Below are 26337 nucleotides of genomic sequence, written 5' to 3'. Positions count from 1 at the left end.
AAAAAAACATAGCGCCGTTTCGAATCAAAGCACCCGGAGCTCCGTAGCAACATAACACCCTAGTGATTACATATTTATAACTGAGACTGATATCCTGGTTGCGGTATTGATCAGACCTGATACTGTCTGCTGCCATTAATGACTTTTTAACAGAGATGGGGGGGAAAAAACAGCTCATTTAACGCAGTTATTCCAAAATAAAGTAGCACGAATGTCACAAATGAAAACAGACGTCCTCTCAGAATGCATAGAAATTTATTTCAGCGTATTCTTCTCCTGCGGTATTGATGGTGAGGATTTATTATGGCACAGTTGACAATGAATGCAATGTGCATGCGTTAGTGGGAGGGATTATCCACCAAGTAGGGCAAGTGGCTGAGGCTAAGAACTGCAATTCCATCCAGCCTGCTTCATTTCAGTCATCCGCTCTGTGCATAGACGGGACGTACACACATACACACACATACATATACACACACGCACACACACATATATTTATATACACTCACATACACTCACTCACACACACACACACACACACACACACACACACCGTAAACGCTGCTGCTCATTTTGTTCAAAAGATTCAATCCAACATGGTAAAGTACATGCGACAGCTCAGCGAGCTGAAGGCAGACGACGAGCTCCTGTCCGAGTCTGATGCGTCCACCGACCAGCAGGATTTTGGGGAGATGTCCGAATTTTCTTTCAGCAGCGTTTTCTACTCCAAATGTTCCGCAATGGACCATATCGACACTTTTATGAAGAACGTACAAGTGCTGCTCGATGCGGCGAATTATATAGAAAATATCGAGAAGAGCAACGGAAGTAAGTAAACACGGTGCTGTTGGAGGGGGATATTAATGCGCCTGGCGAGCAGACAACAATAGAGGCGACAACAAGACACGCACCACCAGGAGCGGACACACTATCGCACCTGCCTCTAACATTCATGTGGGTTAGATAGAGCCAGGAGCTAAAACGTGAGGCAAAGACACACACACAAAAAAAAAAACAGCAGTTTTTGTTGAGTATGAAAAAGCTAAATTTGGAAACCAGGAAGCAGTTGCATGGCCTGAGAGGTTTTTTTTTTTTTTCTTTCTTTGCAACAATAGCCAGCTAATGATCTGCTACTGTGTAAACTGCAGCCCGCAGGACACTTGCAATGCACTATTTATCTTTTTCAAAACTGCATATTTATGTGTACCCAAGTGTGTACATTTATGATATCTGGGGATTTGAAACTCCAAATCCTCCGCCTTGATTTCAAATAGCTCTCGACCGGCTCTGGTAGTTGACCTGCCGGATGCCTCACTCAGCTCATATCGCATATCGGGGCTGCATTGCGCATAGAAACGTTGATTTAATGTCATGTTTTCTTTCTAGGTTAAACGTTCTGGTTTAAAAGCCCTGTCTTCACTTTCGGTGAAGCTTCCTTGTATGTGTTATTCACATGGTTTCCACATGGAACCAATTGGGAAGTTTTCATTGGTCCCAGCGCGAGAGTCACGGCAGAGAGCCAATCAGACGTAGCTTCTGGCATGACGTCGTATGTTACTGGGAAGGAGGGTTCATGGGAGATGTAGGCTTTTAGGGTCAGAATAATGTGGCGCTTCGGGCTGCCGAAAGCTTTATATTAAGGTGCCTGTAAGTAGCATGAATTAAAATGTAATAGGGCCACTATAGGATGCTAATTACGTGTTAATAAGCCTGTGTGGTTATCAGTAATGGCTTCATGAACACATTTAATATGTTTAATGTGAAAAGTAACTTACATAATATGGCATTCTTAAACATTGCTAACCACTTTTTGTTGCTTGTACGTGAAGACATTGTCATAGCTCGTGATCTGATTGCTGAAAAATGAATTAATTGCCAACTAAATGCATAATTCCTATTTTATCATGCATTTATGAATCTTTTAGTTAATAATTACATCCTACTCAAGTTTGCACTGGCTTATAACCGAACAATACATGTGTTTATGATGCTTATCAGAGGGACGTTTATAGTCTGATCAACACATAAAGGCATTATTTCTTATAAATTATTGTCTATTCCAAGCACCTTGACATGAATTATGACCACATTTTACTGTTAAAGGTTAAAATTGAATGTGCACTTTTGTATACTTAGAGTGATATCCTGAACGTTAATTATTGATAAAACTGTGTAGAGGTGCTGATATTAATGTATTCAGAGAAGGGTTATCTGACTGTCACGCTGAGTTTTAGCTCTCTTATCTCCACGGACGCGTGATGATGTCATTTACAATTCAGGTCAAATGAGGTCGCACTCTTCATGCAAAATTCAAGTGTGCATGAGGCGTTTTACTTGAAGCGTATTCCTGCAAAAAGAAAAAAAAAGTGTTGCCTTGTTTTTTTTTTCATTTTTTGTTGTTGTTGTCACCACACAGAATGTGAGCACGGCTACGCTTCCATGTATCCCGCCGCCCAGACGGCACATCAACAGAAACAACGTAAATTCAAGAACAGGAAAATGGATAATATTCACCACAGGTAACTTTATGGTGCAGCATGTTCTATAGCGGTTATTTTCATTTGAATCACCACGCCTGTGATTATTAGTCCGCTCATCATTAACATAGTTCTGTTTTTTGTTTTTTTTTATTGTGCCATATCAGCACTAGTTAACTGTCAGAGCTGTAGATAACATAATGCTTGCTTTATTAACATTTATGTTTGTGTCTTTGCATTCTCAACAGGTCTGCGCACAATGAACTGGAAAAAAATAGGTGAGTCATGCAAGATTGAAAAGGTCACGTGTATCCATGTTGACTGGCAAAAAACAAACAAACAGTCAGTGCTAAAATGTGATGACATCATAAAAGATATGATTATGAATCAAGGCTTTAAAAAAGGCACAAGTTGAAAATAGGGAACTATGCTCCTTTTCATAAACTTGCTGTGCTTGCATGGAGTTCAAATGTTATTCAGGGCTGGAGATAAACTCAATTTTTTTTCCAAAGTAGCATCTGTCTGAAAATGGTGCTCCGAACCGATGTACTAAAGGGTTTTTTTTCTATTCTGCCACGTTTGGAAATCTTGCTTTTCTGCTAAATATATCAATTATACCCGTGAGATGTACCAAGGGCCTGTGAATTGCTCTATTTCTTCTTTTTTTTTTTTTTAAAAATAAGCATTTCCTTCAGCGATTGTGAAGGATAGCGGTTTGTGTTGTCTGCGAGGGATGTGTGATGCAGCCTCAGGAGCAGCTCCACCGGCATTTCCCCAGTCAGCAAATGTGGACCGTCTGTTTCCAGTCAACGGGACTCCTTCCTCTCCTCAGCTGCAAGTCCAACAGCAGCTTCCTTCTATCGCTGCAGGACTAGGCGGCATAACACAAATGTCAGGATGCATGTATCCTCAAATTAACCGGCCAGTTAATCATCGCACCAAAATTGAAAAAAAAAAAAAGTGTTTAAGACCGTAGAGATGGAATGATAGGAGGAACGCTTATTTCACAGGGGACAAAATGGAGGCTGATGCAGAGATGAGATGACATCACAGCTTGACCTATATTTTACTCCGTTCTTTGATAGCGTAGTAAGTGTTCTTGGCCAGTTTCTGCTTTCATTCAGACGGAACCAGAGAGGGGCCTCGGGAGGATCAAGCTGACATCAGCAGATATTGAATTCTGGTCTCGGACGGATCCACGTGTACTTGGAAAGTTCGTTGGAGTTGGTTGGACAATAAATCAAGTGCCTGAACGCTTTGGCTGTTGCGTCGCTCCTCTTATCATTAGACATTAGCCAAGTCAATAGTCCTCTCCCTTTATTACAGGACTGATCAGTTTGGAATTCTAATCAGACTAAATCAGGATCAGCGCAGCAGGCAAGTGGAAGTGTTTTATTTTGTGTAACAGAATTGATTTCTGGGTTTGTGTCTCCTCCTCCAGACGAGCACATCTCCGCCTGTGTTTGGAGAGGTTGAAGTCCCTCATCCCTCTGGGACCAGACTGCAGTCGACACACCACACTGGGACTTCTCAACAAGGCCAAAGCACATATCAAGGTGCGGGAGTCTAAATGAGCCCCCGCAGCGAGCCGTCGTCATGGGATTCAGGGATGCGTTCCGCTCGTCCGTGTGTTCTACAGTCAGCCTTCCTTCAGCGCGTCATTTATGAGTCTGAGTGCTTGAAGAATATGAAACCTGATCGTAAATGGTCTTCCTAACTGCCCTGTTTTTGTTTTTTTCTGGATCATCAATCCAGAAATCCACCATCCATCCATACAATCGCTGGGACATTAAATTTCACTCAGACTTAAGGATTTTGTTGGAGACGTTTCATTGACATGCCCAGAGATATCAAGCAGAAGAGAATCCAGGATGTAGATGTAGACATTCCCTATATTTCCACTGACTTCAGCTGTTAGGTTTGGACATCGTGTGTCTTTTGTCTCTGGCGCTCAGTGAAAGTCTGATTTTCAGAGACAATCTGATAAAGGGATTTTTTTTTTTTTTACATCACCAATATTTTTTTAGAGGTTGACCCCGGTCTAAAATTATGATGTTGATTTTGGAATCCTCCACTGCACAAACAATGAAAACAAACACAAAAAAAAAAACCCCATCGTTCTGAAATGAAAAATATTTGTAAGGAATCTGGAATGAAGCATTTTGACTTTTCACAATTGTCCTTTACAAACGCCGTCAGACGCGTATGACATTTGTTTTTTTACTTGTTAGGGTCCAGTTTTCACAGCGCCATCAGTTGAGAGCATCAGTCTGTCTGAGATTACCACAGGAGGGATGAATGAGGACAAACTTAACTTAAAAGTCCAGGAAATGTGTTTGCTGCATGCTGCTCTGTTGTAGTTACGGACCCAGGCAGGTGGAAGCAGGTGCAGCCGGTGTCGCACTCACGAGCGCAGGAAGTCGAGACGAAGCCGCTTTGTGCTGAACTGCAGGACGCGCTCGATTACGTGCTGCTCTCACTTAACCGACGCGGCGATCACCAAACTCCATTCAGGAAATGTCCGTGTCATTTTGAACACATGAAAGACATCAATTTCCAATATTTAGAATTTATTGCTGGTTACAAAAACCTTTTATGTTTTTGCAAGAGCTTAACAGTTAAAATCCCTTCTAAAATTTAGCAACTGCGTGTCATTGTAAAATCAAGGTTGGCTCCTTTAAAAGAAAGTAATATTTAATTCAGATTTCATCTTTGTTGTAGTATTTTGCTGCATATACATCCCAAATATCCTTATCTTCCCCCTGTAGTAGTTCCTTTCCAGTTGGATGAAAACGAAACGATCAGAATGATTATCATCGTTTATGGCTGTGCAGGTCGGTGGGAGGTGACGTCATTGTTTTATGATTATTGAGGTTCACAGTGCATCTCCCGGACTTCTGGACATCCTTAAGTGCGTGGTGGATGTTTTCGGTACGCGAGCCTTAAGAAGGAACCTGAATTCTAGAAGTGGAGATGTTTAAATAAAAACATAGAGGGAATAAATGTTTATGGGCATTGTGACTGTTGTATTAAAATATGTTCTTCGTTTCCGACATTTCAGAAACTTGAAGAGGCGGACAAGAAGAGCCAGCACCAGCTGGACACCCTGGAGAGGGAGCAGAGGCACCTGCAGAGGCAGCTCGCCCAGCTCCAGACCCTTGGAGATAGAGACCGGGTCCGTATGGACAGCCTAGGCTCCCCCATGGACTCGGACCGCTCAGAGTCTGATAGAGGTGAGATCTGATCTCTGAATCCTTCCTCAAACAGCAAACGTGTATGTAGAAGAGCACGAGAATGTCTATGCTATTGAATTGGTACCGTCTTCACGCTCATTAGACCTTCAAGTAGATATATGTACCTTTTTGATGGCTAAACATTTTCTACGGACTTAGGAAAACATCATTGCTCAATAGATCCTCACAACTATCCCAAGATTAGCATTTTAATGGGCTTTTCAATGAAAAATGTCAATGGTGATGTAAAAGTTCACATTTTCTCGAATATCACAAGATATTTTTTTCAAAATCGTGCGGCCGTGCGGGAAAGTTGATGAATGTTCCAGAGGGACAGAAGTTATAGGTCAGACGGCACTCGCCCGGGGACAAGCCGTCGTACCCCGAAAGATGTACTTTCCTGCGAGTGAACCCAGACCTGCTAATGAAGTGTTTCCATGGTTGCTTTGTTCTTGTGTTTGAGCAGAAGAGATCGAGGTAGACGTGGAAACCACTGAGTTCTCCCATGGAGAAATGGACAGTGTAAGCACCAGTGGTGCGAGTGACCTGGACGACCACAGCAGCCGGCAGAGCACGGCCAGCGACGAGGGCTACTCCACTTGCAGTCTAAAACTGGCCTTCTCAGCTTGAAAGCACCAGCCTATATTTTCACTTCAGCTGCAGTCTTTATGGCTTTAACCTCTCAAAGTACCAGCCTACAGCTCAATTTCCCTCGCAGTTTAGGTCCTCTGAACAGACGAATCAATCCCACGATTTCCTGACGAATGATGCCGTACAACAAGTTCCAATTAAACTACTTCTCTGAAAGCTTCTCCGGCAATATAAAGTCCCAACTAGAACCTGAATGTCCCCTTTCCTGTTACTGGTTGGACTCAACCAGACCTGCACTGATCCTCTAGAATCATACCAACCCTGAAGGGGCAACACTACCTTTAATCCAATTGATCCTCTGAAACCAGCAAACATGTACACACACACACACACACAAAAATACCAGCGTGAAGCTCACCATTGGTCCAGTTTGCTCCATTTGCCTTGTGAAAACTTTGCCCTTCTTCTTTGGATCACATAAATATGAAACTCCAGATGGCACTTCTTGTCTGTGTTACAAGCCAGTGGCAAGGGCTATGATGTCTGCATTCCAAAACTTTTAGTACCGTGATAGAACCTCTGCTTTAGGACGCTTCCACGACCATCAATCCACGTGGCGTCCCTCTCCTTGACTGACATTGCAGTCGTATCCAAACAGGTGGTGTAGTCCACCCTCTAATTTATTTTGCATATGATTATAGTATTTATTTTTTTGGTATATTTAATTATACTCTAGCTAGGTTTTGGTCATGCTTGAATTTAAAAGTAAAACTTTGCTGTTAATTTTGTCTCTCACGATATGGATATAGTCTTATTCCCCCGCTGAAGTAAACGCAGCGCAGTGAGAAATGCATTCACCGACGTTTAGTTTCTTTTGGCACTGTGTGCAAATCCACTTTGATTTGGTTTGAACAGTAATAAGTTGTCCCGCACTTGTCTAAGCACAAGGCTAAAAGCAATAACACATCTAGTTTGATCATATCTTTAATATCCGTCCAATACCAAATTGCAGTTTGCTAGTTTTCCTCTTGCTACAGTAGTGGTGAGTTCTTAAAAATCAACGGTGAAATGATTGTAATTGATTTTTTTTTTCCTTTAAAAAAAAAAACACACAAAAAAAAACAAGCTATGGTGCATGTGTATTGAATGTAGCCTTTCCAATCATGTCGTAATGTGCTTTGGATTGACAAGTCTTAAAAATGTTTGTAGCATGAACAAGATACAGAATATTGGTTGAATACTTCAATGTTTAATATCTTTTGTATTGTAAAAGTAGACATTCAAAGCCTTAAAGTGATACTTTCCACAGAGAGGGTTTTTTTAGGGTTTTGGTTTTATTTGCCTTTCAATAACTCACGAATAAGTGTCTGGATCTCACATTTATTTTTTTCCTCTTTGTGCTTTAAGAATTCAGAGTAAGCCACGTATAGTTAGCTTGGAGCTAACAGCTACCAACAGCTAACTACAGCTACAACAGCAAAACAACAGTAAAACGGTCAAGCGCATCATCTGCTGTAATCCAGGTCAGCTTTATTCTTTATCCAACATGCTCGTGGACAAGCCCGGATGATTGCTAGCAAGTTGTGCTGAATGCACTAGCCGATTGTGCTCGGCACTACAATGAATGAGGACCAAACCAGAAGAGTTTGTTTTTAGCCTAAATCAAGATGTTTGGGTACACAAGACGTAGATCATGAGGAACGATGTGTTTGGGAGTTTGTAAATGGACATTTTTGAACAGTTGCTGTAAGCCGCAAGTTACTATAAACTTTGTGCTAAATATAAGCCGCTGGCTCTTTCTGCGTTCTGGAGTAACAGAGGTGATGCAGCTGTGGAAAAACCTCTGAGATCTAAACACCTATTTGCAAGAAAGGCAAAAAAAAAGAAAAAAGAAAACCTAACAAAACACTTTTTTGGGTCAAGTATGGCTTTAAATTTGAAGACTCCATTATTAACTTTGACTCAGTATTGCACTGCTGACCTGTCAACCATGACACCAAATTTAAACATCCCAATACGACCATTTATCTGCGTTTTACTGGTACTGACTAAATCACCACCAAATTGTGTCTTAACATGGTTAAAATGACTCTTGCACAAGAACCTCGTCTCCCCTCAACCCACCCAACATGTTTGGGGAAATGATAAAATGCACTATGAAAAAAACAAAACGACAACAGGCATTTGTAAAGGAAGTTATGTCCAAGCACACCCCAGAATGTTTCCTCTTGTGCTTAATCAGGCATCCAAGGTGACTTTTTTGCAAAACACATGCTGCTGGTGCCCTGCTAATACTTTGTAACAGTTCCTGATAACTGTCCCTGGAATCTTAATAAACCTCTACCACCAAGAAGAAACCTGCCTCGTCTTTACTTAAGTCGTCTCACCATGATTTCAGCGTTTTAAGCTGGTAACTGCCAGTGTGTTATCATAGTATTGAGAATCTAAACTTCATCTTCCCTTTATCCTCTCGTGACAGAGATCAACTCAATTTCGTTACAGAATCCATTCAAGTCAAAGCGTTCAGTTCAGTAGGGACTTACTACATGTTTACCTTTTATTGAAAATATTCAGCTTATTTTTACAACAAAAGTAAATGGAGAAATACAATTTAATTTCTCAGCGCTAATATCACTCGATGAGAAAGCCTTGCAACTTTAAACCACACACTCCCTAACCATCTCTACATATTAGGTTCAAACCTGTACAGACATTTACTGTATGGAAGTAAAGGTTTGTCTTCATGACAGAACTGCTGCCAGTTCTTTAATCAGCTTTCTACATCTGTCAGCTTATTTGCAGCAAATTCTCTTTCAGGTTTGTTCATTAAAAATCCTGAACAATTCATGACCGGAACTCAGGAGATCAATGGCAGCACAGCTGCACTGCTCTGTCTAATGGTACAAGACTTCACCGCCACCTAGAGGTGATGATAGCCATGACAGGAGGACAATTTACAACGAGTCAAAATGAGATGCGAAATATTATTTATAAAACTTAAAACGACGTTTATTTTACCGTTTATATATATGTACACATAGAAACTAAAATGGAAATTCAGCCATCTCAAATCAACACAATTATTAATGTTTAGACTCCCAAAGAACTGGCCAGCTTTTTAAAAATACAGCCTCACGTTTACACCAAATAGTTTTACACATTTGAGCCGGTATTTGGCCTCCGTGGAATCTGGACACAAACATCAAAACCTTTGCTAAGGATCACTTCCTGTTCATATATATATAGCAGGTGACCTAATTTCAAAGTAGGACACAACCCTCTCTATTGGGGTGTGTTTTGTTCTACCTACATAATATATAAGAAAAGTACGTCGCAAACAATAGTGTGCAAGCAATTCCTCTCCAATCTTTCTTGACAAACTTGAATCATGTATAAACACAATGGAAAACACTGATACAGCCAGTATACAGTCAGATTATTATATACAGAATATATTAGGTCACTGTGGCATTAGGTGTCTGACATTGTATTTTGATGTGTCGTTGTACTGGGTCATAGGCTTGTCTGCAATACCACACGTACCGACTCCTACTTTTCCGTTTACGCTTTCTGGAGATGCAAATATGCTCCTCTTCACCTGGAAAAACAAAAACAGACACGACATTCGTGAGCAGGCTTGGAATCAGATCTGTTTGAACATCTCATCACACAGAGAGAAGGAAGCAGATCAGTGGGAAGAATGAAATGGTACAAATCCTGGCGATGGAACTGGACGCTTAATTTCGAAAGCGAAGCTTGATTTGATTTATTTTGGATCCCCATTAGCCTTGGCAAAGCCATTCTTCCTGGGGCCCTTAAGCCAACTTACAATGTATTAAAGCAAATATATCACACACAATACGCTCCATGTTCAAAATACAATAAACACAAAAAAATAAACAACAGAATACATACAAATACACAACACAACAATTCATAAACAATAACAGCTGGTGCATCAATTCATTCGTGGAACTTTGCACACTTTAGATTGACTGAGGAGTGCAACTTTGAACCTAGAAAATGTTGCTTTGTAAACATCATTGTTGAAACTTGATGCCATTAAAATTCAGTTGAAATGAAACCAGGAGAACTTGATTTTAAGATGCACTGCACAAGAGGAACTTTCCAACTCAGGTCTAGGAAAACAACTCACCTGTCCTTTCTTGTTCTTGGAGTACGCTTTGTTATTGAACTGTTGCCACTTGGACTTTTGTTCCTCCCGCTCCTGCTCCAATTCCTTCATCCTCTGTACTTTCTTCTGAGCTTTCTTCTTCTTATATTCTCGTTGTTCTGCTATCTGCTCTTTCCTACAGTGTCAAACCAGAGACAGAGACATCAAAATCCTGCCCCTGATGTACAATCTGTCACACTTTTCGCAGGGTTCCTCATTAGCACTTCAGACCAATGCAAGGGGAAGGGGAAAAAAAAAAAAAAAAAAGATTTCTGTGGATATTGTGGAGCACAAGTTTTGCCTGGTTGGAAATGTACAAATTCTGCACTCTCTTCTGGATTTCTCTTATCAGTTGGTTGTCCGTCTTGAATGAGCCTCTCTCTCTGCATGTTGTGATTGCTGTGCTGACATCAGACACTTGTCTATTCATAACGTGGCAGAATGCCCGCAACCACTAGTGATCACGGCTTGCACAAGAGAAAGGTACACATTAATAGTCGGGAAGGGTTTTGTCAATCACGTGAAATATTGATTGCTCTAATGTTTGTAGCGATGTGGTTGTGTTTGTCTTGACTCACATATCAGCCTGTTACTATTTCAAACGGCACTCTAACACTTGGCCAGGTTGACCTGTTCTGCTCAAGTTGGCTTAGAACTTTTTTTTTTTCTTCATTCCCACAGAAACATTATAATTTATAGATTAAAAAAAAAAATCAGTATGCACACTGAAAAGTGATGACAAATACATCACACATGAATGCCAAAATTGTCCATAAAAAGTTAATCAACAGGAAGAGAATTGTGTGTGTATTCATATTTAGTGAGTGAGAAAGTTCTTGTCCGTACCTTGATTTGGGCTTTATGCCTCCAACCTCCTCCGAGCGCTTCCCCTCCTCTACTGCTTTGAGGTTCTGTAGAGGGATCACTTCAGCATTCCCATAGCCAGTGAAGGTAACGGCTGCAGTGCTGTTGTCGTGGTCTATCTCCTCAATCTCAGCCTCATACACCCTGCAAAAGAATCAAGTCTGTAAGCAGGTGAGTACGAGTCAAAAGACTCAGGCTGAACTTCATAAACTTAACATTAATAAATGATGTAAAGAGTACTTATTGACTTGTATACATCACAACTTGCCATATTTATCTATAAGACACCTTATATCTTTACAACTTACCCTAGGAAACTGCTATGACATCAACTTAAGTTTACAGTTAGGTGAAACGGGAAATCAAAAATCACAGATGTTCAACTCCACAATCTTAGTTATTTAGAGAAAAACAAATGCATATTGCTCTTTAATAGTCCATAGAAATTCCTACCTCATTTAAGTTTGACTTACCAAACAGATAGCAAAGTTACTTCACTACACAAGTGTGTACACAAGTTACCGTTGTTGCTGCCCTCACGACAATTGTATTGATTGTTGTTTTTACTGATTGTTTTTCTTATTTTTATTTGACTGTTTTATCGATCGATGATTTCTTCTTAAGCACTATGTGATGCACTTTGGTGCGGCTTAGCCGTTTTGTAAATGTGCTATATAAATAAATCTGACTTGACTGGACTACAGCATAAGGCAATGGGCTTCCAAAGTTGCCCAATAATTAATTAACTATTTGTTCCCCATGGATCTACAGTCATGACTTGGAGCCCAAACTAAAACACATAAAGGAAGAATCTTGATCAATTGTGATCGATCGTGATCTAATTTGGATGTTTCCAATGAGATAAAATCTAAAACTCTAACACCGACTTCATTTCAGGGAGGAGTGCTTCCCTTAACGTTTACAAAACACATCATAAAACAAACCTAATTCATAACAACACTATGGTAATTTAAAGACAGAAATGCAAACGATATTTTCATAAAACTGTTGATACTCACTGTCCGTCCTGACTCCACACAGCCAAACATCTGTCTCCAACTTTCCAGATGTGCTTGACGGGAGCTGTGTTTGTGCCATTGGTAGTGGAAGCACTTTCAGCAGGCTGAGAGCTCAAGAGGTCTTTTGTCAAATCGATGACTTCCTGTGGAAAAATGCAATCAACGGGGAGTCAAAATACTGCTGAGAGGCAAAATGATTAATAATTTTGTATTTTAATCCCAGTTTAACTTTGATTCCAAAATATCAGTATCAGCCAAATATTGAGTTCACAACAATGGTAATGGTTAAAGAAAAAAGTAAGGGTTCTTTTGAGTATGGTAATTACCTTAGTTTGAAATGCCTCTACGATTTTAACACACACTAAGCACACTTGAAACTAGATCGAATTCAAGATAGCTTCATGTAGATTACTCCCGGGTAGAATATAACAGCACTCTGACTCTTCCACAAATGTATTCATCTTTCTAAACTATCAATTATTATAGTCTTGCTACGCTGTTGATAAAAATGTACAATGAGCTCATTTTGATCTGAAACATATTCGCTTAAAGAATATCGTTGACTCATTTAATAACACAAACCTGTAAATCTTTTTGAAGTTTAAGGAGATCTTCATTTTCTTGGTCAGTAGACAAAGCGACTTCTACTTGCTGTAGCTGGGCTTTGTAGCTGCTTAGCTGTTTCACCAAGTCCTCCGACATCTGCATGATAGCAGACATCATACATCTTCATTTAGCATCCTAGCTTCATTAACTTGGACCTTATTATGTATATTAAATGAATAGCATATAATGGCACAAATTATAAAATCAACTTCCAACACGTTCGGTTATATTAAGTCCAAACATTGACGCTAGCTTCAGTGGGTTAGCTACATTCCGCGGCCCTCTTTCCACGACGTAAATTTTACGCATGACGGCTAATGCTAACCACTTAGCAGCCCAAGAACAAACAAAAAAATTGAATGGACTACAGTTTGAATACCACAAGGCTCGTGTTTTAACTTACCTTAGGAAAAATGTGTTTAACCAATAAATACAGTGGGCATTCAAGACTTAACTCGACACGGTAAATTACGGTTACGAAGAACAACAGCGACGTCGTTTGACACGGACTCCCGTACTTCCCGTCCCGAAAGCCCGTCGAAGAAAATCTCGCGATAACACGCCGGCTCAGCCATTCGAATTCGTGAGCATCCCTAGTGTCTATTCTCGCAATTGCCAGCAGTTTATTTTCCCACAGGGGGCGGATGCTTCATGATACAACTTTTTTTTTTTTTTTTTTTTTTGCGATTTGCTTGATCGCTACTTTTCGTGATTTTGCTGTTTCTCGTGAGATGATAAGCCGACGTTAAAATTTATTGGCATTTAAACACGATACCAACCCTTTCAATTGTCGGATTTAAGGAAATGTAATTAAGTAATTAAATGGTTGGTTCTTATGTTTGTAACTACTTCTACTTTAATTCATCGTTAGAAAACATATGCACATTTTTAGATGCATGTAAAATCGCAAAATTTAATGGAAAATACCAGTAATCAGAACATTAAAGAAACAGGCTTTCAGGCATCTTATTTATTCCAGAAGAAAACTGTATTAAACTTTTTATATGTGGCATTAAAAATAACCTAGGGTCCCTCCAAATAAGTTGCTTATTCTTTCACAATCTTTTGCCTTTATCTTCCCTGTAAATTATTTTGATTTTTCTTTTCTCTTTCAGGATATAGCCAAACATTTGTTCATAAAATTAAATTACAAAAGAATACAGGGTCTACATTTCACTTCTTATAATTCAATAGAGTACAGATATTACTTCTACAAATATTTTTTTTTATTTTGTTTTGTTAATGTCATGACCAGGTTTCTGGCTCTGAGAGCAACTGCAGAAAGAGTCCCCTCCCATTCCCTTTTCATCACTTCAAGCCTGCTATAAAAGACTCTCCCCTCCAGCCACGGCAGCTGAAAAGCCCTACTCCTCGTGTGCAATGCAAGTCTGTTTTGTGAAATGAATCCCACCGGATTTAACTTCAAGTTTTATTCTGAAAGATTGATGGATGAACTATTTTTGAAGAACATATCTGTTTTTAATATATCCGATGTGGGAAACTGAATTTTTATTTTGTGTCTTAGAAACTGCTGTATTTTTTCCGGTCTATTTTCGTCCCGAACAAAGAAGGGAAGACGAATTTTTTTTAAATTTTTATTTTACAATGAACAATTTCACTGTTTTTCAGTGGGTGCGTTTAATAAATTGACAGTAATCCAAACTTCTGGACACGTCCCATCATATCATCGCCACCACAGCTCATCCTGATGGGTTGTCTTAATCTCACCAGCGGAAATGAGACTGTGTCTGGCAGCAACTATTATACTGTCCTCCAGACCTCTGTGCCTCTAATGATCCTGGTGGGTATCCTCATTCTGTTAACAGTGTTTGGCAACGCTCTGGTAGTAATTGCTGTCATCACATGCCGAGCCTTGAGAGCACCTCAGAACTTGTTTTTAGTCTCTTTGGCATGTGCAGACATATTGGTTGCCACTTTAGTGATGCCCTTCTCTTTAGCTAATGAACTGATGGATTACTGGTACTTTGGGAAAGTGTGGTGCGAAATCCACTTGGCTTTGGATGTGCTTTTCTGTACCTCATCTATTGTTCACCTGTGTGCCATAAGCCTGGATAGATATTGGTCCGTCACTCAAGCCATTGAGTACAACCTGAGAAGGACGCCACGCAGGATTAAATGTACACTTGTCATTGTTTGGCTTCTGGCAGCTATCATTTCATTCCCTCCTCTTATCACCATGAAAAAGGAGGAGGGTGAGGAGGACAGCCCGAAATGTAAAATTAATGAGGAGAAGTGGTACATTATATTCTCCAGCACTGCCTCTTTCTTTGCTCCTTGTGTCATCATGATTATGGTGTATGTTAGAATTTATCAGATAGCCAAAAAGAGAACAAGAGCTCCACCAGGTCAAAGGCAAAATGGAAACATCGAGGACATGAAGTGTAATTTGGACCCTTTGGAGAGGAAAGGTAGAGAAGGGAGAAGGTTGGAAGAGGGGGTCAATGAAGAGGATGAAGAGCCCTCCTCATCTGATGGGAATGAAATCAGCCTCTGTTCCCTGAAGAAGAGGAGGGGTACGCCAACGACCAAAGTGACTCAGGTGAAGCCTGGAGAACCCTCCCCAGGTGCACAGCCGGCAGTGAGCAGGTGGAGGGGGAGGCAGTACAGAGAGAGGCGCTTCACCTTTGTTCTGGCGGTGGTCATGGGAGTGTTTGTTTTCTGCTGGTTCCCCTTTTTTTTCACTTACACACTCACTGCAGTGTGTGACCATTGTGTGCCAGAGATAATGTTCAAAATGTTCTTCTGGTTTGGTTACTGCAATAGCTCACTGAACCCTGTTATATACACGATATTCAATAAAGATTTCAGGAGGTCTTTTAAAAAGATTCTGTGTAGAAAAGACAGACGAGGGTTATAAGTACGATTTTTGTGTGCGGTAGATTTCTGATTTCCACATTAAAATTCCCACATGTGTAATTAACCCACAATCTGTGGATGTTTATCATACATTTGAAACATGCCAACTGTTGGATTTTTTTTTTTATACGTATCTATTTCCATGTCTGTTTTGAAATATTAAATCATTCAAAAAGATCCAATTTGCAAGTTTATTTTCTAACTATTACACCATTACACTCTATGAGTTTAGACACGTGCAACTGAGGCAGCATGGACGATAACATTTTCTACGTGTGCTCATGTATGTAAGAGTCTATGAAATTGTCAGGAATATCATCAGTCATGGTGTGGAAGGGCTGATTGTAACACACAACAGAAAAATCTCTGCTGCACAGCACAGGAAGAAACCGAGATGAGGAAAATATTAATGTTAATTACATAGAGGCAGATGTTTAAGGTGGAAATTCTCCAAATTGTTATGAATTAATGCCTAAACATCATAAGAAATGCTTGAATGGGTTTTTGCAACTTAAAATTATCTACCCTAAAGGAAATATTTGAAAAAAAAGTAATATGTTTTGAAATGGGGAGTTCGTCGGTTGTTGCCATATGACAACGATTCTCAATAAAGGAAAGTGAACGTATCCGACAAATGTACTCAAACAAATGTATGTATGCATGCTTGTGACTCGAGCTTCTCTCTTCTTAAGTGTAATAAAAAAAAAGTTGTAAATGTAATCTCGGAATAGGAAAGTCCTATAAGAGCTGATCACTTTCCAAAAGATTGAATACACACAGATAACTTCAATATTCATGTTACTTTCCATATGTAAAAAATCCATTTTACCATCTTACAAAAAGGTAATACATCTAAAACAGAAACGTTTTTTTCCCCAAGAATGTTGCCCTTGCTGTTCATGAGGTGTCTTCAATTGCATAACATTTAAGTATAAAAGACCTGTTTTTACAACTGAACGGTAAAATATGGTCTTGTTTGTTGCTGCCTTTACTAAAATTAAGAAAAAAAAAACTGCTGCCACATGGCAACACCATGCGATGCAGGATAAATACCAATCATTTAATTTGGACTGAAAATTTAATTCAAGGCAACAATTAGCCTGAAGAGAATGTCTCTGCCTCCGTAATTGGCCTCAGAATAAAAGATGTACTGATTTAGACGAGCTAAAGCTGCTCGCCAACAACACCAAGAGAACATGAAAGTGAATAAGGCCCAATAATACGCAATCCCTGTACCACCGACTATCTCCTCTCATTATTGCAAGCAACAAGAACAAGACAATTATATGAAAAGAAAATTATGCCTGGGAGGTGTGTGTGTGGCACACAAATGCAGTTTTACCATACAGAACACAGATATCATTAAATCCTCCCCTGGAGTCAAACGGAAATCATAAAGCCATACAAATACGAGCGGCTGCTACAAATTACTCGTCCAGTTTAATATCCACACAAGATTCTGTTCCTATAATCTGTTATCAACATTCCAGTCGAGTGCTCTCGCTCTCGTGATTCTACATACTACATAACAGTATTACAGTATCGGCCTGTGAACCAGAAATCATATAAAAATACTTTAAATACTTGCTTTTCTCTATCCCCAAACATTTCCACCCAGCAGCAGTAAATAACAAGCTGATTCCCATGGCTTCCTCTTAGGATCTGTGGTGTTTTGAGATTCCTGTGGTACACATGTTTGGGTTCATTCATGGTCTCTGAGTCTTAAAATACAACATCTATTACTTACCACAACAGGATTTGTGATTTCCCATGAACATTCTGACATGAGAAGGATTAGAAAACATTGATATTGAAGGCTCTGTTGGAACAGGGCGCTCACTTATGGTATCGATATGTATCACAAAAACAGCCCCCCGCCGACAGCACATGCAAGGAGTATAATTGCTATAATTAAAAGAAAACAAACTGAAGAGTATATTTCAGTTCCTGGAATATTTTAGGAGCTTGTCGAACTATTTGGTTGGGAACTATGGGATATTTTCAAAATAATCCTTCAAATTTTTGGGCCAAGATCCAGAGCTTACTGATGTGCCTTGAACTGCAGTAATTTATATATATATATATATATATATATATATATATATATATATATATATATATATATTTTCATGGTTTTCATATGTGTGCTTGAGCAGCAGGATACCTGTTTTTTTCCATATTAAAGCACACCATGCAACAGAAATATTAAAAGCCACATAACAGAGAAAAATGACAGTAAAAATCATTTAATATCTCAAATAAACAAAAGTCAGCAGCAACTTGTTTGTTTAACTGAATATTTTCAAATGCGTAATATTCCAGTTAATTTAGGTCTTCCGTGTCATTCACGGAAGCTAATGCGTTCCACTACTGTGAATTCATTCACACTTTGATTACCTGCTAAGACGATGATTTATTTCCCTCTCTAAAGATCATTTGAAGGCGAGAAGATTTATACCCGTAACACCGCAGCTTATAAAACCATGCTTCATAAGCTGCTCCTGGCAGCTGTTCCCACACCTTTCACACAGCTCCCTGTTCTGTCATCTCCATTTTCTTCTCATTTCTCCTACCGACAGCTCAATGAGAGCTTCTTGAAGCTGCTAGTCATGCTTCTCCTAAAAGGGGGGGGGGGGGGGGGGGGACTTAAAGGCAACTAAAGATCAAAGACAACAGACCGCAGCCCAGACATATCCAGAGTGTTACGGCAGGATTGCAGCGAGTCAGATGGAGAGCTCCAGACCATACTAATAAGTTTAAATCATAACTGATGAATACTGTGAATATAATTGAATGTTGAGTCATTCATTATGGATCCCGAACAATACATCAGTCACACAGGGGTATAGGGTACTTCCTCTTGAAATGAATAAATATGCAAGATAATACAATAATACTGACATGGCTGTAAGTTTCATATACTTCATTCTGTCTCTCCTCTCTGCTTTACTTCATCAGTCATTTAGGTTTTTTTTTGTTTTTTTTAATGTGTTGTTGTATTTTATGACAAAATTTCAAGCAAAGTTTTGCAGAGGATATCTGCATGTTTGCAAGACAAATAATGCCATAATTAAAGCTGCTGCTCGGCAGTGAGTCAAGACATTTACTGTGGTTTTTTTTTGTACTGTGAACATGAAGTTGTTGTACCAGGCTGAGCCGAGAACTGAACAAGAGACCTTCTCCTGCCATTAATCTTCATCAAGCCTGAGTGCTCTGTAAGCGGCACACTGACTTATTCACGACATTTTGTAAATATCTGTTTTTGGGGTAAAATTTTGAAATTTTCTGCACTTCATCTACAATGCTTCTTTTTTTGTCATCAACATCCAAGAGTAAATTTGCTGTAATGTTTACGTTTCTTTTTACGCGAAAGAATTCCAAGGCACTGGGAGCTCAAAATTTTTTTATTTTTTTTTTAATGAATTAAAAACTCTGTTAGGATCTCGTATGGAGATGCGTTCACGTAAATCTCAGCGAAAAAATAATGTAAGAGGAGATAGGAATTACAGATATCAAGAAAAATGGACTTCAGAGTTTCACCTCACTTCAGGGTCGGCCTATGCTATTTGAGGAGGTTTGGCAGAGGACTGGACCTCTGTGCAGGGGCTAGTTTATTTTCATACATGGGAAGGTAGACTTCCGAGTTAGAAAAAGAAGAGAAAAAAAATTGAAAATCAAAAGCAGTTGGCTGCCCCACCAAACCATCACTACGAGAGTATGATTAGGTCCTTGGCCAGCACATTTTCCTGCTTGTTAACATGTGACCTAAAAGAGAGCGAGGAGATGTACAACCCTGAGAAATTATTTTTATGATCTGTTGGTGAAAAAAAAAGAACAGCGTGCTGGCAGATAATTTTCTCCCATCAAAAAAATAGAACACGCTCTCCTGAAAGGTACTCAAGGACCCAGGGGGACGAAGACCCCCACAGGGAATTGAGAAACCAAAGCACATGGATATGTGGAATTTACCAAAGATAACAAATGTTTCTTAAAAATGGAATTTCATTCTCTGGGGATTACCAGAACAGTCTCTACCCATTCATGCTCCCCTTTAATTATATCTTTGAGCTCTCTTGTTCTACATACAACAGAATATGACTGATAAATTATTTATAGCAAATGCTTTCTGGGAGCAATTTTTAAGAGAAATCATACTTAAAGACAATAATCAGAATAAACTAAGATTACCGTGTTTCACAGTTGCTACGGAATAAACATAATTGATCAAGAATTCACTCCAAGCTGTGTTTTATCGAAGACTGTGGAACTTAAACCCGTCCCCTCTTCCAAAAGTACAAAAAAGAACGCGTGTGAGTGTCTTAAATGATACCTGGTTTATTGATTATTTCTCTGAGTATATCTTTGTCATTTTTTTAAATATATATATCACCTTTTGTTATTTCAATTTACAAGTGAGATATCTGGTAATCTACCCTGAACAATGCAGAATAATCATGATCATTCCTCATTTAAGCCTCGGCTTTAATTCCAGTTTATATTTTAGTGAGAAGGAAAAGTGCAATCAGGCTGCCAGGAAGAGGAACACATCCTAGAATAATAACCCCCTAAATTAAGAAATAATTTAATTTCGTAAGTATAATCAGTCGTGCTAATCTCTATGATAGAAAACATAATTGAATTTTTCTGCTTTAAACTTGGAATTGCCTCTTTGAGCACGAACAGGACAAACTAACCGTTTGTTTTACCTCCTCAAAATACAGAACATGTTGTGTCACTAAATTGTGGAGGAGTTTTAGCACATTTTTCTCTTGGCTCATTCCCCTCTGACAAGCAACTGAGTAATTTATTTGTATTTGGAGAGAAGCCCTTTGAAACAGGTTAATTCAGGACAGACAAACAAAGACGCAGCAAAAAGGGTTAGAGATCATTTTCTGCGAGCACAAACGTAAGATATAACATGGAAATGTGTTCTTCTCTACTCTAATAAGCCTTTACACGATAGCAAATGATAACAATGTCCTCCACAGGGTCACTTTCAGATTTCTGAGAATATACTGAACTTTTACTCAGCCAAAGTCGTCGACTCAATTCGAATTTTATCCAAGTCTTTTTCTTTCTTTCACAAGTAGCTGTAGCCTGACTACTTCCACTAAACAACGTGCTCTTGCCATCTCTGGCACTCGGCACCTGAAAGATGGAGGACTATAAGTTATGACTGCCACCTGCAGAATAGCATACAGAACTGCTTCAATTGAATAAGGTTCAACCGTTTTCTATAACAAGGGTTGATAATGACAGCCAGTCGGGGGATACCTCGCTCACACTGACTGAGATGACAGCATGAAAGACTTAGATTACTACACTGCTAATGCAATAAATCTTTATGACTCAAATTTTATTGTTGATTCTGCATAACTTTGATGCTGTCAAGTCTGTTTTTAAGGCGCATTTTGATTGGATGGAATCTTCAATGGCAGTCAGGATAGCTTTGATGTTCAAATTAAGCAGAGATTGGAGTCAGATCAAAGTGAGAACTCAGAGATAAAAGTCAGTGATTACAGTAAGAACACAAGGCATAAAAGTTAGCAGTTAACGTCAGAACCCTTAAGGACAGTTTGTACCATAGATTCTTTATGTGATAAAATAGTTGGAGCATCGTAAACTGACCCGTCTCAGCTCGACTCAATCTGATAAACTGCCTGCAACTCAGTTTGTCAAATCCACGGTGGCTAGCGAGACATTTTTGCTGTCTTATCCAGCTGCAGCGGTGTAAACTAGCAAGTTTAAGTCCGCTTCATTGAAAGTTGTAAGTTCAAATTGTCTGTTTGTTAATCTTTGGTGGTCTTAAGATCAAAGTCAGATGCCCAAAGATTAAAATCATAACTTTAAGACCAAAAAGAGAGACATTGGTCAGAGAGGTTTTGTGACATCCACAATCCATGATCCCTAAATTTCCGCTACACATGGATTAGACTTCCCAGAGCTGCTTGCTCCATCTTCTCTCTATCAGTAAACATGTGAAAACCACATGACACTGTGTTGTCCACAGGGGGTTTTCACAGCACTTAATCACAACTTGCACCACATTATGTCATTTCTTGTGTTCAGAATTAACCTAAATCACAGAAAACTAATTTGGTAAAAGTAATTTTGCATAAACTAAGGCCAAATTTGGTCCATCGTAAGGTTCGATTTGGCTTGCCATGTGAAATAAATAACTATAATAACAGGCCTAACGATTAAAAAGTACCAAATCATTAAAAATAATTATTCTGTAAATCATTATGCTGTTTCTGTCACTGTGAGAATATATAAATACTGTAAATATGAAGAAACCCACTAATAATTCAATATTTTTGATAAGAGACAATGATACTTGATATTAACCCTGTGAAGGATGTTATCGTGACACAGGTGAAGCACGTCCAAAAAAACCAAAAGAACCAACAAAAACAAGAAGCCGCACACAAGTGGAAAACTTTTAACAAACAATTCACATTTGGCTCACCAAGGCAAAAAGTTTGGGCACTCCTTGAATCAAACAAAGATAATGACTTAACAAATCTACCATGAGACCTGACCACTAAAAAAAACATAAACTGCTGATACATAAATAAGCCATGTGAGTTCTGTTTATGCTGTATGAGGAGCAGATGCGAGCATGCGCAGTGTGTTGGGGGGCTGAAGGCTCAGCTCGGAGCCAATCGCCTTCTAGATAAACACATAATTGCGTCATTGTTATTGTGGTAGTTAACTGCCAACAGACATTTCGCCACCATTTCCCTTAGTATTAGTACTACAAAGGTGTGTCAACAACGGTAGCTTCAAGACTATCCAAACACAATGTCACTGCAGAAGGACGTTTCATCAGACGAGAGTTTACAAGGTAAATCATGACGAGCTTCATCCGCCAGTGTTCATGTCATCGCTAGCAAATTGTGAGAACGCGGTGTCTTTTAATCCCCAGTTATTGTATCATATATTGCTGATTAATTGTATTTAATCCTCGGCTGTGTAACTTAATCGATTTATATAATTTAAAAGAACCCAGTTAACGAGTGTTAACCTGTTTTTCAAGCTAAATAACGTCAGTTTGTTTGTTTGTTGTAGCAGCCCCACTTGCGTGGCAGTCTCTCTTTATCAAAGGCCATCGACACACTCTCAGTGTGTGTTCATGGTTTTAGGTTCTTGGGTCGAGCTGCACTACAGTAACACAGGTTCTCAGAGTACCAGTCATCATGGAAGCCAGGAGCTGGCCGGTCCCTCGTCCACACTAGAGGCTGACGTGGAGAAAATGCTACTGGAGGCTCAGCGTGAGTCGGGAAGGAGCAGCTCCAGAGGAAGCTCCCAGTGCAACAGGTTCGTGTTGTAGTGGTAGTGGTGGCGGGGGGGGGGTGGAGGAGCAGCAAGCAAGCAGTTGTGAAACACAGTTAATCAAGAAGTTGTTTTCTTAGATCGTTCAAGCCCTGTCTCAAGTGGCCGTACTTTCATAAACGTTTTTGATGCCTTGTTGCTCCTGACAGCCCGCTCAGAGCCCAGACCCCGCTTCTTCTGTGGAGAAGCTCAGAGGGAAACAGCTCACAGGTACTTTTTTGAAACCTTACACCTTCTTTTTTTCCCCCCAAATGATACTTCACCCCCAGAATTGTATTTTTTCTTTCGCATTACAAGTACTAACAAAATGGTTGTTTGAGCTTACATATGTTTTTTCCCCTCCTGCAGTTGCTCTTTGTTACTCCAGAATGCAGAAGGAGTCAGCCACTTATATTGAGCTAATAATGATTGACGGCTAACAACAGCTGTAGCAACAAAACAGCAAAACTGCCCAAAAATGCACATTAACAAACTCTAAAGTGCATCATCTGGTATAATCCAGGGCTTCTTAGTCCAACTGTATGATTATTAACCCACAAATACTTTGATTTGAGTCTAAAACATGCAGACTAGCAGACTTCAGAACAGCTGTGAAGAAGCACAGAATCAGAAGGGTAGTTTGTCTATTACTGAGCATACAGCTGCATTAAGAAGATGTGGATTATATGGGATGATAGTTTTGAAAAGATGTGTTGTTGTTTTGTTTCCGCAGCTGTTGTTTACTGTCAGTCACTAATTATTTCGAGCGAAATATACATGGTTGGCTCTGTCTGACTTAGCTTAGCACATCTATTTGTGAGGCTACCTCCATTTAGCCCTCTGCTAACTTGAATGTGGATAAATACGTGTTGTACGTCTGCCAAAAGAAATTGTTGAATCGTAGAAACAACTTAATCGGCTTTCTACACTTTCAGAATGTTAGCAGGTTAAATGGACCGAGCCTGACAGTGAAACGATTCATTTCAAAGAGCTTGTTTGAAGCTCAAAACGATGAATCCTCTCTTTTGCAGCCAGTAACTGTAATGTTGACATAAGCGCGTGTTGACAGATGTTTGTAATAACTGTCACCGCCAGAAGATGGAGACAAATGTTCCACACTGTAGCTTTGAGATGAATGTGTCACATCACCAAAGGCCTATTATTGATCATCTTATCAGACTGAACATTAATCAAGGTCTATCAGGCAGAATTTGAATTGTGTGTGTGTGTCTCAGTCCTTATTATCCAAGGAAAAGACACTCCAGTCTGCAACTTGTTGTATGTCATTTCTGAATTATTAAAGGATGAAATCAGGTGACCAAATTGCAATATTAACTTGAGAAAAAAAAGTATTTTTGTTGTGATCTTGAGCTAGCGTAATAACTTAATAATGGTAACGCTCAATGATGACACAGTTGACTCTGGGTGTGGGCTTTTTTTGTCAATATTGTTTATCCACAATTGATGTTTTTCAGTCGGAGGAAGACTTCCAAGAAAGAAGACGAGAGGTTGAAACCATGATGAAGAAAAATGTTGACTGGATCTGGGACTGGTCTAGCCGACCTGAAAACAATCCTCCAAAGTATGTATGACCCCCCCCGGTAGTATCGTAGAAACTTGAAATATGCTGTTAGATTTGTTTGTCTTATTGCAGCATGTTGCTATACACATTTTATGCCGCACAGTTTATCATAACCAGAGGAGACAAGCAATTTCTTACTTCTACATTTATTTTTTTTTACTGTCATTAGTATGGTTCCTCATGTAATTTGTAGGTCTGTGTGAGCACCTGTGTCAGGATGACCTTAGACTTGCTGGCATTCATTGATTTTCATGTATTCAGAACAATGAAAATTTAATGTGCTCCTCTGTAGGGAGTTCCTGCTGAAGTACCCTAAGCGCTCGACCTCTCTCAGCATTAGGAACACCAGCGTCATGAAGAAGGGAGGTGTTCTCTCTGCTGAATTTCTGAAACTCTTCCTTCCCTCGTTGATCATTTCTCACATAGTTGCTGTTGGGTTAGGGTAAGCAACACAAGTTCATCTCTTGTTACAAGCTCCTCAAATGTTAGGAGCATCTTGCTGACGGAGCCATCAAGAATGCTTTCATGCTATATCAATCAAAGTCATTCCTGAAATAGTTTTGTTTATTTTAAACCAACACAACACGAGGACTTGAACTTTTCATGCTTTAAACACACACCAGTGTACAGTAGTAGGCAAAAATATGAACAGAGAAGTCATTTTGAATCTTTTTAGTGTCCCATTGATTCCGGGTCAGCCTGGACTTTTGAACGACATCAAGTTGGCTAAATTAAACAAGATTGCGTCATGAATGAGTCCCTCTTTCATATGAGAACATCAGAAAGAACGAAAAACCGTTCTAGTTAGTCAGATTTCTGTATCTGTAATCTCATATTGAGCTTTTGTAGTGTACAATACATACAAGAAGGATGCAGAATCATAGCATTAGAAATAGTAATAGTATTAGAAAAAGTTCTTTTGTCAATATTTATTATGATTAAAACAACCAAAATACTGAGGAACTAATGTGAGGAATCAGTCTTCCCATGACTGGTGTATAATGCAAGTGTCTGCAAGCTTGGCTTCACAATTACATTTTTGTTGTATGCATTTCAATGTATTTTACACGTGTGTATGTATTTTTTGTTTAACTTGGCACCATCTTCTTTGACGCGTTTGTCTCTGTATGTAGGATCTACATCGGTAAGCGGCTGACCTCCCACAACACCTACTGACAAGATGGTGCCTTAAAAAATGGAACTCTTTGAAGATCAAGGGAACACGTAGCCACGTGACACAGTCTAATTCGTTGCACCCAGGTGGCGTGGAGTGATGTCACCGTCTACTCTTGAACAAAGCAGTGACCCATCACCCTGTGCGTTGCGCTGTAGTCCCCACCCCAGCTTGGCGACGACTGTTATGCTGCTTCCAGCTCCTTAAAATCTGCACGTTTTGGGAACTGATTTATTTCTTTGCCTTTTATCTTGTTTTTTTTTTTTTTTGCAATGAAACCGCTTTTGATTTTAGATCAAAATTGTTTCAACTTGTATTTTAAATGAGATGTTCAAGGGATCATGCTTTAAGACCACTCAGTCTGTAACTGTAAAATGTGATATGGAAATCAAAATATTATCTAATGACGCACAGATACGGTCCATT

At 39.4% G+C, this 26337-nt stretch overlaps 4 protein-coding genes across 6 annotated transcripts; 3 read left to right on the top strand and 1 right to left on the bottom strand.

Annotated features, from left to right (window-relative positions):
* Positions 1-407: 407 nt before the first annotated feature.
* LOC147247405 (max-interacting protein 1-like) lies at positions 408-8197 on the top strand. The gene is made up of 6 exons (XM_086179792.1): positions 408-828; positions 2417-2519; positions 2726-2755; positions 3919-4033; positions 5539-5710; positions 6177-8197. Exons 1-6 carry the CDS (start codon positions 597-599, stop codon positions 6338-6340), a joined length of 816 nt encoding a protein of 271 aa, XP_086035918.1. The 5' UTR covers positions 408-596; the 3' UTR covers positions 6341-8197.
* Positions 7559-13536, bottom strand: smndc1 (survival motor neuron domain containing 1). 2 transcript variants are annotated; one of them, XM_086179791.1, is made up of 6 exons: positions 13368-13536; positions 12941-13060; positions 12359-12501; positions 11322-11483; positions 10458-10611; positions 7562-9899 (listed from the first exon to the last, which is right to left on the bottom strand). In XM_086179791.1, exons 2-6 carry the CDS (start codon positions 13058-13060, stop codon positions 9762-9764), a joined length of 717 nt encoding a protein of 238 aa, XP_086035917.1. In that variant the 5' UTR covers positions 13368-13536; the 3' UTR covers positions 7562-9761. The 2 variants fall into 2 exon arrangements, with proteins under 2 accessions (XP_086035915.1, XP_086035917.1); XM_086179789.1 differs by lacking the exon at positions 13368-13536 and having other exon boundaries at positions 7559-9899; positions 12941-13079.
* Positions 13537-14331: 795 nt separating this feature from the next.
* On the top strand, positions 14332-16005 carry LOC147247403 (alpha-2A adrenergic receptor-like). The gene has a single exon (XM_086179788.1). It carries the CDS (start codon positions 14673-14675, stop codon positions 15840-15842), a length of 1170 nt encoding a protein of 389 aa, XP_086035914.1. The 5' UTR covers positions 14332-14672; the 3' UTR covers positions 15843-16005.
* Positions 16006-22531: 6526 nt separating this feature from the next.
* On the top strand, positions 22532-26176 carry LOC147247402 (BCL2/adenovirus E1B 19 kDa protein-interacting protein 3-like). Of its 2 annotated transcripts, none has more exons than XM_086179968.1 (6): positions 22532-22688; positions 22987-23161; positions 23326-23386; positions 24631-24737; positions 25030-25179; positions 25871-26176. In XM_086179968.1, exons 1-6 carry the CDS (start codon positions 22646-22648, stop codon positions 25911-25913), a joined length of 579 nt encoding a protein of 192 aa, XP_086036094.1. In that variant the 5' UTR covers positions 22532-22645; the 3' UTR covers positions 25914-26176. The 2 variants fall into 2 exon arrangements, with proteins under 2 accessions (XP_086036094.1, XP_086036096.1); XM_086179970.1 differs by having other exon boundaries at positions 22584-22688; positions 22913-23161.
* Positions 26177-26337: the final 161 nt, after the last annotated feature.

The sequence above is a fragment of the Aulostomus chinensis genome, chromosome 16 (genome assembly GCF_037954235.1).
Source record: "Aulostomus chinensis isolate RoL2024-O1b breed Wild chromosome 16, RoL_Achi_v1.0, whole genome shotgun sequence".
Classification (NCBI taxonomy): Eukaryota; Metazoa; Chordata; class Actinopteri; order Syngnathiformes; family Aulostomidae; genus Aulostomus; species Aulostomus chinensis.
Note: the sequence above shows the minus strand (reverse complement) of the source record. Positions and strands in the feature narration are given on the sequence as shown.

Bases quoted from the DNA above. Each gene is read 5' to 3' on its own strand.
- LOC147247405 (XM_086179792.1), top strand. From the start codon at position 597: ATGGTAAAGTACATGCGACAGCTCAGCGAGCTGAAGGCAGACGACGAG. The intron at 2,756-3,918 runs GTGAGTCATGCA...CTCCTCCTCCAG, and splicing joins AATGAACTGGAAAAAAATAG to ACGAGCACATCTCCGCCTGT. The intron at 5,711-6,176 runs GTGAGATCTGAT...GTGTTTGAGCAG, and splicing joins CCGCTCAGAGTCTGATAGAG to AAGAGATCGAGGTAGACGTG.
- smndc1 (XM_086179789.1), bottom strand. From the start codon at position 13,078: ATGTCTGCTATCATGCAGATGTCGGAGGACTTGGTGAAACAGCTAAGC. The intron at 10,612-11,321 runs GTACGGACAAGA...TTGACACTGTAG, and splicing joins GGCATAAAGCCCAAATCAAG to GAAAGAGCAGATAGCAGAAC. The intron at 9,900-10,457 runs GTGAGTTGTTTT...TTGTTTTTCCAG, and splicing joins CCAAGAACAAGAAAGGACAG to GTGAAGAGGAGCATATTTGC.
- LOC147247403 (XM_086179788.1), top strand. From the start codon at position 14,673: ATGGGTTGTCTTAATCTCACCAGCGGAAATGAGACTGTGTCTGGCAGC.
- LOC147247402 (XM_086179968.1), top strand. From the start codon at position 22,646: ATGTCACTGCAGAAGGACGTTTCATCAGACGAGAGTTTACAAG. The intron at 22,689-22,986 runs GTAAATCATGAC...TCATGGTTTTAG, and splicing joins ATCAGACGAGAGTTTACAAG to GTTCTTGGGTCGAGCTGCAC. The intron at 24,738-25,029 runs GTATGTATGACC...GCTCCTCTGTAG, and splicing joins CCTGAAAACAATCCTCCAAA to GGAGTTCCTGCTGAAGTACC.